Source organism: Leopardus geoffroyi, chromosome B4, assembly GCF_018350155.1.
Source record: "Leopardus geoffroyi isolate Oge1 chromosome B4, O.geoffroyi_Oge1_pat1.0, whole genome shotgun sequence".
Classification (NCBI taxonomy): domain Eukaryota; kingdom Metazoa; phylum Chordata; class Mammalia; order Carnivora; family Felidae; genus Leopardus; species Leopardus geoffroyi.
This window is the reverse complement of record NC_059341.1, coordinates 84777968-84795798: the sequence shown is the minus strand read 5'-3', so window position 1 is coordinate 84795798 and position 17831 is coordinate 84777968. Positions and strand designations below refer to the sequence as shown.

Here is a 17831-nt window from a genome sequence, read left to right as displayed (position 1 = left end):
GCTCTGTTCCATTTTCTGCAATCTTTTTTCTTTCTGTTCCTTAGACTCAATAATTTTCATTTTCTTCAAGTTTCCTAATTCTTTCTTCTGCCTGCTCAAATCTGCCTCTGAACCCCTCGAGTGGATTTTTGGCATTTGTTATCGTACTTTCCAGGTCTCTTTGGTTTACTTTAAGTTTTCTCTCTCTTTATTGATATTTCCATTTTGTCCATATATCATTTCTTGATTTTCTGCACATTTGTCTTTATGTCTCTGAGCATCTTTAAGACAGTCGTTTTAAAATCTTTGTCTAATAGCCAAATTATGGAAAGAACCTAAATGTCCATCAACTGATGAATGGATAAAGAAATTGTGGTTTATATACACAATGGAATACTACGTGGCAATGAGAAAAAATGAAATATGGCCTTTTGTAGCAACGTGGATGGAACTGGAGAGTGTGATGTTAAGTGAAATAAGCCATACAGAGAAAGACAGATACCATATGTTTTCACTCTTATGTGGATCCTGAGAAACTTAACAGAAACCCATGGGGGAGGGGAAGGAAAAAAATAAAAAAAGAGGTTAGAGTGGGAGAGAGCCAAAGCATAAGAGACTCTTAAAAACTGAGAACAAACTGAGGGTTGATGGGGGGGTGGGAGGGAGGGGAGGGTGGGTGATGGGTATTGAGGAGGGCAACTTTTGGGATGAGGATTGGGTGTTGTATGGAAACCAATTTGACAATAAACTTCATATATTGAAAAAAATAAAAATAAAAAATAAAAATAAATAAAATCTTTGTCTAGTAAGGGGCACCTGTGTGGCTCAGTCAGTTGAGCGAACGACTTCGTCTCAGGTCACAATCTCGCGGTCCATGAGTTCGAGCCCCGCGTCGGGCTCTGTGCTGACAGCTCAGAGCCTGGAGCCTGTTTCAGATTCTGTGTCTCCCTCTCTCTGACCCTCTCCCGTTCATGCTCTGTCTCTCTCTGTCTCAAAAATAAACGTTAAAAAAAAAAATTTTTTTTTAATCAAATCTTTGTCTAGTAAATCCACCATCAGGTGTTTTTCAGGGAAAGTAGAAACTTTACTCATTTATTTTTCCCTTTGAATGGGCCACACTTTCCTATGTATACCTTATGTATCACTTGTATGCCTTGTGATTTGGAGGGTTTGAAAACTGGACATTTGCCTCTAATAATGTGGTAACTCTGAAAATCACATTCTCCTCCTTCCCCAGAGTTAGCTATTGTTTTGAGTCCCAGTTTTTGGTTTTGCTCTTAATTGTAGGCTGTCTCTGTGCCAAGGATCAGCCTGAGGTGTAAACTTGGGTCTTCTTGGGTTTTTCTGAGCCAGCACCATTTCCTGGGCATGCCTGGTGACTTTCTAATTCCCCCTGTATATGACATTATTTTTGAATGGTCTTAGTTTCACCATCTGGTTCCCAAACGGGGAAAGTGAGGGGCAAAAAAGAAAGGCACCAGCCCCTTTAATGACGCTAGAAGTCACTTCAGCCAAATGGGAAGCAGTTGGCATTGGCAAAAATGGGAGGGGATGCAACAATGCCACCACCTCTTTGAACCTCTGTGTTCAGAAGCAGCGATCAGAGCAGGTCCCAAATATACAGAAGACAAGGTGCTTTTTGCCCACCCTAACTCCACAATCTGTGTACAAACTACTCCAGGAACACATACGTAGCTGACGGGAGTATAATATATATAGAATGGTGGGAAATGGGTAGCTACTACTAGGCTAAGAGCTGAAATTTATCGAAATTAACTGCAATTTACCACCAAAGCCTTTTCTTGAAAGTTAGGAGCCTTTGGATTTGAGATCCAAAATATTTATATAAGATTCTGCCAGTGCAACTTTGTCTAGGTGGGAAGACAGATTTCTGTTGTTTCCTACTCTGTTATCTTCCCAGAATCCTCAAACCTTGTTCTAATGTTTAATAAGTTCTTAAGCTTGAGTATCACTTTATAACTTTAATTAAATTTTAACTCTAAAGAAGTAATGCTAACTTCATTGTCTTTAAATCCTTGATTAGCCACATCTACACACAGGCATCACTCTTTCAGCCTGGACACAGGCCAAGAGATGTTTGCCAGGGACAAGTGGAAGATGCAGCTTCAATAGATAAGATGACCAGTTTTCTGAATCTAAAACTCAGAGATAAAGGGGCGCCTGGGTGGTTCAGTCATTTAAGCGTCTTGATTTCGGATCAGGTCATGATATCACAGTTTGTGGGTTTGAGCCCCACATCAGGCTCCGTGCTGACACAGAGCAGAGCCTGCTTGGGATTCCCTCTCCCCACTCTCTCTATCCCACCCCTGCTCATGATTTCTCCCTCTCAAAATAAACTTTAAAAATTTTTTAATTAAAAAACAAAAATAATAAAACTCGGGGCGCCTGGGTGGCGCAGTCGGTTAAGCATCCGACTTCAGCCAGGTCACGATCTCGCGGTCCGTGAGTTCGAGCCCCGCGTCAGGCTCTGGGCTGATGGCTCAGAGCCTGGAGCCTGTTTCCGATTCTGTGTCTCCCTCTCTCTCTGCCCCTCCCCCCGTTCATGCTCTGTCTCTCTCTGTCCCAAAAAAATAAATTAAAAAAAAAGTTGAAAAAAAAAAATTAAAAAATAATAATAATAATAATAATAATAAAACTCAAACATAGGACTTAACAAAACATTTGAGAATGATTATATGAAAAATCTTATAAATACATAAAAATTAAATTCAATTAAATTATAAATTTAATGCATTGCCTTTACAAAAGAAGAGTCTAATCAGGGCTGTCCCCAGAAAATTAAGACATAGGGTCCCAACATACATGTTGAAAGAACAGGGAGAAGGGAAGCATTGATCATTGAATGAAATCATTCCCAACTTTCATTCCTTACATACTTTGATCATGCAATATCTCAGTAAATGTCCTGTAATGAAATCAGTATATTTTTCTTTACATTTAATGTAAAGTAGTCACCTATCAACTTCATACAAGAGCACACTTCACAGGTTTCATAATCAAATTTTATTTTTTTAATGTTTATTTATTTTTGAGAGAGAGACAGCATGAGCAGTGGAGGGGCAGAAAGAGGAGGACAGAGGATCCAAATATAGGCTCTGCACTGACAGCAGAGAGTCTGATGCGGGGCTCAAACTCATGAACCATGAGATCATGACCTGAGCCAAAGTCAGTTGCTTAACCAACTGAGCTACCCAGGTGCCCCCATAATCAAATTTTAAAATAACCACATGTAATAAAAACAAATCACAATTTTTTAAAAAATGCAAATAATAAAAAAACGCAAGTACAACATAGAAAATACAAGAATGTAATTTATTTGCCTTATTTACCAAATGGCTAACTGTAAAGTTACAATTTTTGCCTTGGAATTTAAGGCAGTTTCACTTTTACCACAGCCACTTTTTCTGAACATACGCTAGAATCAGCATCTTCTGTGTTTCAAATGTATTTAATTGATCATTTACATTTCATATATTTGTCCACTTGAGAACAATATTTTCTTCATGATCACAGAAGCTCCATAACATAAAATGTCATTGTCTTCATATATTTGAGTAATACCGATCACGGTTTTGAAAGTCTCTATGAGCATATCTTGCATAAGTCTTGTTATGTGGGATCCTTCCAAAAGGTTCATGGTCATTGAAACAAGACTCAAAAACTTCATCAACCGCCTTTTGAGCTACTTCTTTGCTGATATTCCTAACAGCCAGGATAGAAAGAATGGCTCTGTCTCGCACACAAGTCTAAGGAGAAAGAAAAGTATGTGGCTTTAATTTTATATGAAAATTTAATCATAAAATAATATTTTATATAATGTCTAACCACGTCAGAATTAATTCCCTTTCATATTATTTTACAAATTTATGTCATTCTAAAGAAGAAACATTGGAGTGCTTGGGTGGCTCAGTCTGTTGAATGTCCAACTCTTGATTTCAGCTCAGGTCATGATCCCAGGGCTGTGGGATCGAGTCCTGCATTGGGCTCCGTGCTAAGAGTGGGGCCTGATTAAGATTCTCTCTCTCGGGGCGCCTGGGTGGCGCAGTCGGTTAAGCGTCCAACTTCAGCCAGGTCACGATCTCGCGGTCCGTGAGTTCGAGCCCCGCGTCAGGCTCTGGGCTGATGGCTCAGAGCCTAGAGCCTGTTTCCGATTCTGTGTCTCCCTCTCTCTCTGCCCCTCCCCCATTCATGCTCTGTCTCTCTCTGTCCCAAAAATAAATAAACGTTGAAAAAAAAAAAATTAAAAAAAAAAGATTCTCTCTCTCTCTCCCTCTGCCCCTCACCCTTGCTTGCACTCTCACTCTCTCTCTAAAATAATAAAATAAAATAAAATATAAAAAAAGAAAGTAGAAACATAATTCTTAAATTATGGAATATGTTAAACTCAGTCTAAAATTATTTAGGTATAAGTAAGACCTCCTCCATTTTTTTCGTCATTTCCAGTAATATAACCAGACGTCATTCTCTGAAGTTACAGGCAGTCCAACAAACAGTCAGTCCCAATTTGCAAATATCAAAACAAAACAAAACTCTATAAATAAGGTTCTGGTTGGATTTTTAATAAAATTTAAATAGATTTAAAACATACTTTACTTCTATGTCTCTCTCCTCTACTTTTCAGATGGCCCATACTAGATAACTCTTCCTTCGAGAGGGGCACTCTCCCATGGAGGCAAGAGGAAACCACACATGCACACACAAAATTTAAAGGCGTCTTAAGTTTTCAGGGGGAAAAAAAAAAAATCAAACAACTTTTTTTTTTCCTGAGCGTTCTTTGCAATTGGTACCTAAGAAAATAATTTATCTAATGTTACACAGTAATAGGCTAGAATTTCTCAGTATCCTAAATATGTTAGGTCCTGCCATTCCAATTCTTGGAGACTTTTAAATCAATTTATTTCTCCACTAGGCCCAAACTAAAGCTCAAAAGAATAGCATTTAACCTTTTCATGAAAAATAACCAAATACTGGTTCTTATGGCTGTGCATCCTGTCAATCATTCATTTTCTATGTGTGTTCCCTATTTTATTTCACCCTGGTTAGCATGCCTGAGCCAGAGATGCTCACTAGTATGAAAACATAAATCAGTGCTTTTGACCTAAATTACACTAACCAACGATCTTAAAAATACACTCCAGGCAGAAAGGAAGAAGAAAGAGAGGAAGAACCACCTGGAGCTATGACAACAATTGCCAGAAAGAGGAAATTTCTCCCTTCCAGGAAGAAAAAGCACGGTAAAAACTTATCTCCTGGAGCTACAGTTTTGGAAGACACATGTATAGACCACAGGTCAGGTTTAATTCTTCTCAAAATATAATATATTTCTATTAAAACTACAATTTCAGGGGCACCTGGGTGGCTCAGTCGGTTAAGTGTCTGACTCTTGATTTCGGCTCAGGTCATGATGTCACAGTAAGATCGAGCCCCACGTTGGACTCTTCACTGACAGCACAGAACCTACTTGGGATTCTCTTCTCCCTCTCGATCTGCCCCTCCCCTGCTCACTCCTGCACACACACACACGTGCTCGCTCTCTCTCTCTCTCTCTCTCTCTCTCACGTAGGGTAGCAGGGTCCTGCTACCTCCATATATTTTCCATCCTGTTGCTAGTTCTATTCATTTTCTGCTGCTGCTACCCAAGGGAAAAAGAGAGACTTATCATAATCAAGTCTGTGCCAGTTCAAAGCTCTGCTACCACACCGTCGGGCCTGGAAAGGGGTGCTACCAGCCGTAATCTGTGTGGCAGGGCAGTCTCTGTCAAAAGGTATTACTTTTTGACTCAAGAATACTGTGGTCATTTCAAAATTTAAGTCCAGTACTGCTTGCATAGAAGTAAGACAGGCTGTGATTTCACGTCCATTCTTTATCTCCCCCCCCTTCCAAAAGTACCCCAAGAACAAGATTGTAGTTCTTTTCACTATTAAAACCTCTCACTTAGTCACACAGCTCACCCATAATTAAAAAGTAGAACTAGGGGCGCCTGGATGGCTCAGTTGGTTAAGCATCCAGCTTCGGCTCCAGTCACAATCTCCCAATTCATGGGTTTGAGCCCTGCATCGGGTTCTGTGCTGATGGCTCAGAGCCTGGAGTTCACTTCAGATTCTGTGTCCTCCCTCCCTCTCTGCCCCTCCCCCTCTCGCACTCTGTCTCTCTCTGTCTCTCTCTCTCAAAAATAAACACTTAAAAAATTTTTTAAACAAAAAAATAATAATAATAAAATAAAAAGTAGAACTAAATTCCATCTGTTTGCCTTACACAGTATGTATTTTGTATTCTTTCCATATAAGTAGTTCTTTCAAATTTCCAATGCTAAATGTGCTTCTCATTTCTTTATTCATCATTTCCATTCATAGCACTCTGGAGGGTAAGCGATTTCATATGTTAGTTTTACCTGATGGTGTTGTTTTAATCCAAAATGCAACCTGAATATTTCATTCACAAGTGAGCAGTCTCCACTAAGGTTAGCAGCTCGAACCTATCACAGAGACAGGTGAACAAAAGGAAAGTAAGTGCTCATGCTCTATAAAAATTGTAAGAGAATCTAACATTAGCATGTTTTTCTGAGAATAGACTTTTAAAGAGCAGATATCTATGAGCTATGCTAGACAATGCAGAATAAATGGGCTGGCGGGGGGCGGGGGGAGGTCAATCATTTAGCAAAGGGAATTTTCAAAACTTTATACAATAACCTTATTGAAAGAACTAATTTCTTTTGGAACCAAAAGTCAGAAAGTTGGACGTCAGAGTTAAAGTCCACACTTTCTACAAGATATATTTCTATATATTACCAAAAGGACTTCAAGAAAGCATGCTTTCAAAGGTCTACAAAGCGAATTTCAATGTGAGCTTAAAATTGAATACATCAGTATCTAAGACTCTTTGAGAATATGAACCTCCTACCGCTAGCCCAAAATACCGCAACTCTCTTGGAACCTCCCTTAAGCCTGTGTAAATTCATGCCTTCCTCCAGGGCATCAACTGTCCTATGAAAAATTAAGTTCTTGAAACTTAAGTTCTTAATTTTTCAAAGAATCAAGAACATTCTACACCTGTCATGCTATGAGCATGACAGCCTGAAGTTAGGGCATATTTTCTAATTTACTATATTTTTAAGGTAAAAGGCAGCTTCAATAGATGAAACAGTCTTCTAACTACCGACATAGATGCTACGGCCAACCTGGCCACATTTTTGCCAAAGCACTGCAGCCAGAAATGGCCCACTTCTTGTTACTTTTACAATACCATGGCCTCGTTCCTCTGAGGAGTTCGCGGCACCTAACACACTTGAACTAGCTCACAGGCATTCATTCTCATAACACCCAAGAGAGAGACTTACTTAAAAACTCAGGTTTCAGTGTACTCTCCAAATAATATGAGTTGTAATTAGATGCAATGGGGCTGCTTATTCATTTCAAGGGAAAGAGAAAATAATCTGAGTTATAAAGCATCAGCTTGAAATGTATATTCGTTTTTTTTAACTTCTCAGCACATTGCACTCTTCAATTAATGAAATGCCAAGTATTAAATACATACATCTAAGAGCATAAACATATCGCGCTTCTGAGAACAATCCAATGTGCTTAATACTAAAAAAAAACTTCTTACGTTGTATTTTTGAGACTAAATGTTTTACTCTCAGGCAAGCAAAGAGCTTTACCTAGAGGAGGGAGCACAACAAACCAGTTAAGAACTCGGGTTGTAATTCTGCCTCTGACACTTCCGAACCCATGGATCTAAAAAATGCCTCGCTTTCGACATATATAAAATGGGGATGGTAGCATCTACCTCAATGGACTGTGGTGAACAAAGTAAGAATCCACAGAAGGAAAAATAGTTTATAATTATCAAGTCACCACTAGTATTAGAATTTAAAGGTTATAATTCAGACAATTCTAAAAAGATGCTTAAAATGTCTCGTGTCTCAAAATTGTGTTCAGTCGTTAAAAACGGAAACCTAAGAATGGCATGGAGCCACGACAGTAAGAAAAGGAATATGTTTAAGTAAGTTATGCTTCAATAAAATATCCAAACTCAGAGTGCTCCAGGGGGAAGAAGATCTTTTACGATAAGACTCACCTCCGAGCAGGCCAAATGTCTGACATCGGTGAACCAGTGGACGTGAGCACGACAGTGATCAAACGCATGAATGAGCTCATGGGTGACCACTCTGTTCATATGGGCCTGATTACCGATGTTGTTCTGGCATAAAACAATCTAGGAGGCAACAAAATAAGGGAAGTTCCATATTTATAATATCCACTCTCTTTTTGTAAATCCCATCTTCTCACCAGCTGGGCAGAGCCTTCACCCACCCTACTCCCTCAACCCTACACCTACCTACCTACTGATCACAGTCTGGCTCTAATGTACCCGTTCCATTAAGCCTTCCCAGTGACCAACTTCTCCCTCTTCTCTCTCAACTACAGCAGCACTTAAATGCCATTCTCGGTGAGCTGGTGGACTCCACAGCACCATATTAGGAGCGGGCTTTGGAATGCAGCAGACAGGTTCAAACTCCAGCCCCACTCCTTACTAACTCGGTGACCTTGGGCACGTTTCTTAACCTCTGTCTCTGTGCCTCAGTTTCCTCAACTATAAAAAGGAGATCATGAGAGTACCTACCTCAGAGAATTGTGAGAATTAAATGAGAATATATGTAAACTGCTTCTTATCAAGTTTCTGAATGAGCAATGAATCAACAATGAATGACCACCACTGTCTCATTCTACTAGAATTGCCAGGAAAAATCCTCAGAAAGACCTTCAGAAAGAAGTGCAAAAAGCCAACAGCACACTGAGCAGGACCCTATAAGAATAATAAAGACATGAGGGATCCTAGTAATAATAGTTACCATTTATTGTGTACTTACTATGTTCCAGACACTGAGATATGTGCCATTCATCCAACATGAATGATATATACATTCATCCAACATTCATCCTTCAACTAATATTTATTGAGATCTACTACTTATAATTTTTAATTAAAATTTATAATATATACTAATGGCCCTAGAAATTAATCAAACAGTTGCCAAAATGTTTAAATACGTGCAGTGACAGGTGTCATGAAGAAAAATCCAAGATGTCATGAATGCATACAATGAGAATGCCTGACTTGGTCTGGAGGATCAGGAAAGGCTTCTCTGCAGAAGGAATGTTTTAATGAGGATCTCAGGGATGACTAGGAGTTAAATTTAAGGGTGGGGAAGGGAGCCTGCCAGACGGAGCAACCTGTGCAAAGGAGAGGAGCACTTAAGGAACAGAACGAGAGGCTGGAAGCAGGCCCGTATTGCTGAAGCACAGAGCTGCAGGTGACAGGCATGAGATAAGGCTGGTGAGGTCGGCTAGAGCCAAATCACCCTGTATCCTGAGAACAGTGGGAAGTCACTGAAAGGGAGTAGTGAGACAGGGAGGTGCTTTTGTTTGTTTTTATCCTTTGACTCTAGTTGTAAAAATAAGCAGATGACCAAACTGGGTGCCGAGAGACTGGTTGAAGGCTAATGAGGTATTCTAGGCAAGAGATAATGGTACCTGAGCAGGGACAGTAAGACCCCCCCCCCCAAAAAATAAAATATTTAGGAGGCAAATTGGACAAAAGTTAGTGATAGAATATGGGAAGGGAATCAGAGGTACAAGGATGATCTCTACATTTCTAGCTTGGGTAACAGGATAGATGGTGGTACCATTCACTGAGATATGCAAAACTACAACACCAGGTTGGGTGGGGATAGGGGATGGTATAAATCATCAGTTTGGACTCGAACAAATTTGTGAGGTCTCGGGTGCCTTTAAGACATCCAAGGGTAGGTACTAAGTGGGCATCTGGATATACAGATGTAAAGTTCAAAAGAGAGCTCTGGCCTAGGAAAAGAAATGAGATCCCCTTGGCAGAGTACAGAGGAAGAAAAGAAGGGGATCTAACACCGAGGATTAAGAGACTTCCACGTGTAACAGCTGGTAGAGGGAGGTGAGCTGGCAAAGAGGGTCATATACTGGAAACCAGGGGAAGAAAGTGTCTGACATTACCTGCTAAAGCCAAGTGTATGCATATTATATGACCCAGTAATTCTGTTCCTAGGCATAGACACAGGAGTGACTTTTGCACATGTGCACCAGGAGAAGATGTGAAAAATATTCACAGCAGTATTGTTCTTAATAACAAAGTTGGAAACAATAAATACGGTAAACTGCAGTACAGACATACAGAGGAACACTATACAACAGCCAAACTACACAAACCAGAGGTGTGTACAACAACATGGAAGAATCTCAGGACGCTCAACAAAAGAACTGTTCCGGGAAACTAACTACTGCGTGATTTCATAAAACTACAAAGTATCACACAGAACTCAAAATATTCCCTGTATAAAACTTAAAAGCCAGGCAACTAAATAACACATTGTTTGTACACAGAGATGGTAAAACTATTCGGAACAGCAGGGAATGATTATCACAAAAGTCAGAGTAAGAAAGGGAGACGAAATGTGATCCAAGAGGGGCACACAATCTTCTGAAATCCTGGCAATGTGCTATTTCTCAAATCTGGTGGCAGTTAAAACACGGGTGCTCATTTTATTACTGTGACCAAAAGCACACGTATAGGTTTCTTGCTCTTCTGTGTGAATGAGACACTTCACAATACAAATTATAATTAAAAAAAAATAAAAGGAGTGCCCAACTATGCTCAACACTACTGAGAAGTAAGATACAAGTTCAAAATGTCCACTCTATTTAACCCCAAGGCGGGGGGGGGGGGGGGGGGGGGGGAATGAATTTACCAAAACCCACTTTGAGAGCTATTAGGGATTGTTATTATCAGTTTACAAATGAGGAAACTGAGCATAAGGCAAACAGCTTGCCCAAGCCCACAGCCAATAAGCAGGGGAACTGGATTTGAACTCAATTCTACCAGACTCCAAGACCCAGACCTCTCACTCCTATGCTGTTTTGTTTTTTTTTTTCCTCATGATTACTGTGAAACAGCTATAAATAACCAAAATATATATAAAATTCCCCAGGAGAAAACAAGTAAGTATTGTTAAACAGGGTGATATGTTCAAGATGGGAGGTGTTACTTATAAAACCTTCATCCACCCTCATCACATGAGGGTAATATAATTCTTCTACCAACTCCAAGATACTGTCAAAACTCTCCAATTACCTAAAACTAATAATATTTATTGAATGCTTACTGCACTTACTATGCTAAGCACCTTACATGAGGTATCGCACTTAATTCTAATAACTGTTCTATGAGACAGATATAATCATTAGCCATATTTTCCAAATGAGAAACCTTATTCCCCTAATCAAAAATGTTCAAAGGTATATCACTTCTCACCAGGTACAGGTGAAACTCTTTAAGCATTCAAAACCTCCCACCATACAGCTTACCTTTCTTTCCAACCCTATTTCCCCATATTCCCCACACAGTCTTGCCCTAGAAATTAATCAAACAGTTGCCAAAATGTTTAAATACGTGCAGTGACAGGTGTCATGAAGAAAAATCCAAGATGTCATGAATGCATACAATGAGAATGCCTGACTTGGTCTGGAGGATTGGGAAAGGCTTCTCTGCAGAAGGAATGTTTAAATGAGGATCTCAGGGATGACTAGGAGCTAAATTTGAGGGTGGGGAAGGGAGCCTGCCAGACGGAGCAACCTGTGCAAAGGAGACAGTTGCTACACTAGACAACATGGCATTCCCTAAATATACTTTGTCCTTTCCCAATACACCACCTTTGCTCACCATACCCCTTCCGTGGGCAACAGTCTTTGTCTTCTTTGTCCCTGAAGAAGCTTTATATGCTCTAGCTGAATCTGTTGGTATTTTTCATTCATATCACAGTCCCATTGTGGTAATTACACCCACGTAAAATAGTTTAACCTCCCTCAAATTTTTATCATTCTGTGTTCGTGGCTCATCTCCCTTAGGAAAGCATAAGCTCCTTAAGAGTAAGAACCATAAGATTCAGTTTTTGAATCGTACACAAAGTCTACCAAACAGAACGCCCAGCATGTGGAAGGTGCTTAGCAAACATCAGGAAAGAGAACAACTTGGCAAAAATACCTACCTGAGATGTTGAAGCATCAAAACCTCCACTGACATTTCCATCACAGTCTTCGCAAGAAAAGTGTCTTTCTTTGGTAACAGCACTAAAAGGCAAGAATGGATTAAAGAAACAATGTGCAAAAGCAGTGTGCAAGCGGTGCGAGGGAAACAGCCCTGGGCAAGGAGTCGGGAGCCCCGTATCATCAAGCCCTTTCAAAACTAACGCCTTCAAGACTCAGTTGTCTCATCTGTAAAATAAGGAAATCATCCCTGCAAAATCTATCCTAGTTCAACTCCCATGACGAGGTTCCATCAAGCATCTGGTCAACTGATTAAGGCCACATTGGAAGTATGCTGGAGTTGCTATCCCTGGGCCAGACTGTGAAGAAGTGGACCTCAGACGTCACTTTCTCTAATTTCCTCAAGGTTCAACAACACCCGGAAGGCTCCTACATAACAAGCCGGGATTTCTTCTCCATGAAGGACGATGCTGAGGCTGGTAGAGCGGGAAAGCCAGGTTTGGTAATTACTTACAAGACTTTAAGTGTGGTCTTTACTAAATACCGGAGGTGAACGGTAGAGCCAGAGATTTAGAGTTAGGGCGGAAGATGTCTGAAGAGAGCCAGACCTGTCTGGAAAGAATGCAGAATCACCAACACCTACCATATGGAAAAGGCTTTGTGGCCAGAAGTGAAAAACTGTCAGAAGTTGCAGATTGGGGTGTTTTTTGTTTGTTTGTTTTTAGCAGCCGGAATACAGACGACCACTTTAAATAGATTTACTTACCAACCTGAGTGTTTCATGGCATCAAGTAGAAGTTTGACGTAGGGATCTAGAAAGATATTTGATTCAATTAGGTATGCTAATCAGGAAAAAAGAGCACCAATTAAATTCTCCAAAAAGCAGTATAGGATATTATGAAAGAGTAAGTCATGGGCCGCCTGGGTGGCTAAGTCGGTTAAGCATCTGACTTTGGCTCAGGTCATGATCTCATGGTTTGTGGGTTCGAGCCCCGCATCGGGCTCTGTGCTGACAGCTCGGAGCCCGGAGCCTGCTTCGGATTCCGTGTCTTCCTCTCTCTGTCCCTCCCCTGCTCACATTGTCTTGCTGTCTCTCAAAAATAAGTAAAAAAACATTAAAAAAAAAAAAAAGAAAAAGAAAAGTAAGCCACAAATCTTAATGAAGTAATACTGTCTTAAAACTGGTAAAAGATGGATATGAAAAGACAAGCTTAAATTAACATAAAAATAAGTCCTTAATGAAATAAAACTGTGACACAAATACCAAGATGGGTACTACTAAACATCTAAACATCTCAAATGATATCAAACATGCTTGTAAAGCCCATGTTTAGTTACATGATCAAAAACATTGTATTAAAGCATATACCAAAAGAATAAGGGAATTTGGGGCCTCTCCATAGAAATGAACTGCGGCACAGCATCCAGATGAGAGGAAGGGAGTCAGTGGCTCGTTGGCGTCTTTCCTGATCAGACCGCAGGGTAACAGTGTCCCGTTCTAAGTACCACACTCTAAACAGGACCAGCCAACTTCAGCTCTTCCCCGGGGAAGGCAACTAGAACAGTACAGGACTATGCTCAGTAAGAAGCAAGAAAGGAGTTGTGGATGTGGAGGTGGAAGGGAGAATAAAAATCTTAACTCGGACCACAATGGCCTCAAGTATCTGAAGGGCTGCCGTGTGGGAATAGATGCAGATAATATTTGTTCAGAGAGCAGAACAGGGACCAAAGAGTAGAAGTTACAGTATGAGAAAGGATTTCCCAACAATTAAAGCTGTGACTACGATATACATGTAGCCACAAGGAGCCTCGAAGAACTGGTAACCTGTTCCAGCAGAGGTGTATAAACTCTCTAGTCAGTGATGGCACAGTGGTTTTCCAGTGTAGTGTGAGAAGGCCTAGAAAACTCCTGTGGGACCTTCCACTGCTTTTTTTTTTTTTTAATTATTTTTTTAACATTTTTCCTTCTTTTGAGAGACAGAGAGAGACACAGCGTAAGTGGGGGAGGGGCAGAGAGAGAGGGAGACACAGAATCCAAAGCAGGCTCCAGGCTCTGAGCTGTCAGCACAGAGCCCAACGTGGGGTTTGAACTCACGGACCACGAGATCATGACCTGGGCTGCAGTCAGATGCTCAACCAACTGAGCCACCCAGGGGCCCCAGGACCTTCCACTTCTAAGCATCTATTAGCCTGTAATAATTACGGGAAAGGAAAACAAACCCAAATGCCTCTAATATCAACTTTCCACATAGGGGTCTTATCTCAGCACACAAATGCACAGCATACCATATGACATAGGCAAAAAATTAGAAAACGAAACCAAGGTTTTTTTTTTTTTTTTAAGTGCTGAAAGGAAAAACAAGTGAGTAAAAGAAAAGTAGGGAGATGAAAAAGACAGATATAGGTTACTACTTTAACTGCCCCCTCTTAAGAGTATGAACAGTAAAACAGTTATTAGTAATAAGTGTTTTTAGTGTATATCAGGCATCAAGAACCATATTAAGTGTTTTATTATTCAAGCAACTAAGAGAGTTTTACAAAGTTGAAGTGGGTTCCAAAGTCTATAGTACTCTTACTAAAATAAAATAGTTTATTATTATTATTATTATTATTATTATTATTATTGCAGGGAGCACAGTGGTTCAGACAGGACCTGCAGTATTTAGAATGGATTTGCTTTAAAAAACAAAAAACAAAAAAAAAAAGAGCGCTGGGTGTTAGATGTAAGTGATGAATCACTAAATTCTACTCCTGAAATCATCATTACACTATATGCTAACTAACTTGGATTTAAATTTAAGAGAGAGAGAGAGAGAGAGAGAGAGAGAGAGAGAACAAAGATCTCCCTTGAGGCCGGGTCCCAGGTTTAGGATTGTAAAGCTATAAATTGATGCTTTAATACCACTGACACTTCTCCCAGCATCCCTCCAGGGGTTCTTACTAATTGAGACTTGCTAATTCCTACTGGGGTTCATGCTCAGCTCGCCACCCTCCTCACATCCTTTCTCTACATCTCCTCCACTGTTTGTCTCTTCCACTGTAAGCACAGTTAGCCATTACTCAGCTCCTGATATGGTCGCAATCTACGTTCATAAAATCCATTCCTCACAACAACCCTAAAAGAGGTATTTTTATCCCTACCCTTCCCTTTTTGTGTGTGCAGATAAGGATAAAGGAGATCAGAGAGTTAAGTCAGTCTTCCACACCTGATAAGGAGAGGGACCAGATCTGAACCTATATCCAACTCTGCAGCCCAGGTCTTTCTACTGCGTTCCACTTTCAACCTCTAAAATGCACCGTCCAGACCCTTACTCATCTTTGTATTTCCCCACACCAGAACTTAGGAGGCATTGGATACATATTTCCAAGTGAATACAACCTCATCATTCCCATTAGCCCCTTTCCCCTCCCCCCTCCCTGGATTCCCTAACATGCGGATAAACTCAAGAAGGCTGGAAAATCTCTAGGTGGTTGGCTTTTGAACTGTGATTGGCCAGCTATGAAATAGTAACCTTGCTTTCAGACAAGTAGGTTTAAGACTTCGATTTTCTAAATGTATCTGAAGTAAACTTAGGAAGTCCATGTCAATGTAAAGGAGTTAAGAAATCTCTAGTGTAACGTCCCTGGGGCTGGAGAAATTGGTCAGTAGGTAGTTGTGTCCCTATTTAACCCACAGCAGTGATTCTTGACTCTTTGGGGGTCCGTGGCCTCTTCCAGAATATGATGAAGTTAGAACTCTCTCCCCAGAAAAATGCACTCAGATGCATGCACACGATTTCGTAGTCCATTTCAGAGGTTTCTACGCTGGGAAGCCCATCCATGCATAAAGGTTAAGAACCCCTTCCAACGAAGGTAGTTTGCAAAACTGTTTTTGCGCTGCCGGCAGTAATGCCTTAATTAACGAGTCTCTTTAAAACTCTGCTTCGCCCACACGCTGAAGTCCCCATACCGCTGCATAATTTACATGAGAAATCAGAGGATCTATCAGACCCGTGAGTGTGACTGAAAAGGGCAAACTCCTATCCGACTCCTCCCTCAATCCACAAGCAAGAGTAGGGCTGAAAGGCCCCAACACCACCTCTGATAGGGAAACTGAGGCCCAAACCCCCACCACCACCACCACCCCGTCCCCACGAGGCCGAATCTGTCCGGACTCTGCGCAGAGGTGCCTGAACCCTGCTCATGCCACACCTGGGGGTGAACCCAGAGACCCCTGCCCTCTGGGTTGCAGACACCACCCCGCCGACCCCCGGCCTCCGGGTCACGGTTCCTACTTGTCTGCAGCGTCTTCAGGAGCATAAGCTGGCACTTCTGGTTGTTGGTGAAGAAGCTGGAAAGGAACCCTTGCTGGGGATTCCCCTGAGCCAGCCTCTCGGGGAAGACCTGGCACGCGACGTGTTGCTGCTGCAGCTGTTCCCCCGCAGCAGAACCGGGCCCGCTCTCGTCCGGAGCTCCAGCCATGCCGCCCGCAGACTTCGCCGCTGCTTCCTCCTGCCTCGGGCGGCCGGGTATGAGACCGGGGAAGGCAACCTCCTTCCCGCCAACCGGGCCGCCCAGATCCTCCTTGTGCCGGGCCGAACCGGCCCCAGGCAGGGTAACCGCCACACACAGCGTCTGAGGACTTTGCCGCTGCTGGGCCTCCGAGCCCAGCAAGGGACGCTGGGCGGGGCGAGAGGCGCGGGGAGGGGCGGGGCTAGAGACCAGGCGAGGGGCGGGGCCAGAGGCGCGGGAGGGACGAGGAGGGGCGGGAAGAGGCGGGAAGGGGCGGGGCTAGATGCCCAGGGAGGAGCAGGGGCCGAGAGGGTGCGGGGCTCTGGATCGCCTACAGGCCGAAAGACTCGGGCCTGGCAAGTGCCCTTGCAAGCGTCTCGGACACTGCTGTGGGCTTCGCTGCTCCCCCTTGGCTTGGTTGGCCCGTCCTCGTAAGCGTGGTTATGCAGCCCGCCTCCTTGTGGACACGCCTTCCTCGGTACTAGCCACTAAGTCCCTTCAAGCTCCGAAGGTCTCAGGCACCGTCCCAGTCCCTTGCCTTTTCCAACCAGCAGACCAATTGCAGTCTGGCCCACCTGTCTCCTGACATCCCAAGCCATATTGAAAGCAGTACTTCTCAGAAACGTTTGAAAGCTGCAATTAGAATGACTGGTCATCTCAAAATCCTCAAAATGTGGGACACAACTACTTTTTTTCTGTCTCACCTGGGCCCATTCACCCGCCCCACTCTCTTGCCACCCCAAATAACTTTCTGATAAAATAACACAACCAGTTTCCTTCCATCTCCAAGCCTTAACTCACTTCCATCTATTAAGCCCTTTTCCTCAGTCCTTATGATCCAGGTTGTGATCAAATCTACCCACTCTGCAAGGTATTCCCAGATATCTTAATCAAAATTATTCTCTCCTGGTCTCCCAACGTACCAAGTACTTTGCATCTGTTATCATTTTCGTCACAACTTGTCGGGTTTTAACTAATTTGTGTTTCTCTTTTTCCACTAAATTACCCAGTTCAACTCACGTATTTCTTCAGCACCTACTATGATGGACCAAGCATAACGGCAGAGACTGAGAAGGCAATAATAAGAGAATTGATGAGGTTGAAGAGGAGCATATGGTTTACGTGAGAAACACATTGAAATTATTCGTGTTCAAGAGACCTTGAGGATTATAAAGAGTACTTTATGTGTCATGAGTGCTTCATAAATATCTAGATTGAGTGCAAATCAAAACCACAATGAGATATCACCTCACACCTCTCAGAATG

The 17831-nt window shown here is 41.9% G+C and overlaps 1 protein-coding gene across 4 annotated transcripts; it reads right to left on the bottom strand.

Moving 5' to 3' along the window:
- Nucleotides 1–3259: 3259 nt before the first annotated feature.
- On the bottom strand, nt 3260–16749 carry ATP23 (ATP23 metallopeptidase and ATP synthase assembly factor homolog). 4 transcript variants are annotated; one of them, XM_045463375.1, is made up of 7 exons: nt 16349–16417; nt 12841–12886; nt 12589–12686; nt 12077–12158; nt 8077–8214; nt 6392–6475; nt 3260–3746 (listed from the first exon to the last, which is right to left on the bottom strand). In XM_045463375.1, the coding sequence occupies exons 5-7, from the start codon at nt 8173–8175 to the stop codon at nt 3543–3545; spliced, it is 387 nt and encodes a 128-aa protein (XP_045319331.1). In that variant the 5' UTR covers nt 8176–8214; nt 12077–12158; nt 12589–12686; nt 12841–12886; nt 16349–16417; the 3' UTR covers nt 3260–3542. The 4 variants fall into 4 exon arrangements, with proteins under 4 accessions (XP_045319331.1, XP_045319333.1, XP_045319329.1 ...); XM_045463377.1 differs by lacking the exon at nt 12589–12686 and having other exon boundaries at nt 16349–16749; XM_045463373.1 differs by lacking the exon at nt 16349–16417 and adding an exon at nt 8623–8805 and having other exon boundaries at nt 12589–13080.
- Between the last annotated feature and the right edge of the window lie 1082 nt (nt 16750–17831).

What these genes read in the sequence shown, in the direction of transcription:
- ATP23 (XM_045463377.1), bottom strand. Translation starts at nt 16,535, where the DNA reads ATGGCTGGAGCTCCGGACGAGAGCGGGCCCGGTTCTGCTGCGGGGGAA. An exon ending in GACATTTGGCCTGCTCGGAG is followed by an intron (nt 6,476 to 8,076) that starts GTGAGTCTTATC and finishes TCTCTGTGATAG; the next exon opens with GTTCGAGCTGCTAACCTTAG. An exon ending in GATTAAAACAACACCATCAG is followed by an intron (nt 3,747 to 6,391) that starts GTAAAACTAACA and finishes CTTTCTCCTTAG; the next exon opens with ACTTGTGTGCGAGACAGAGC.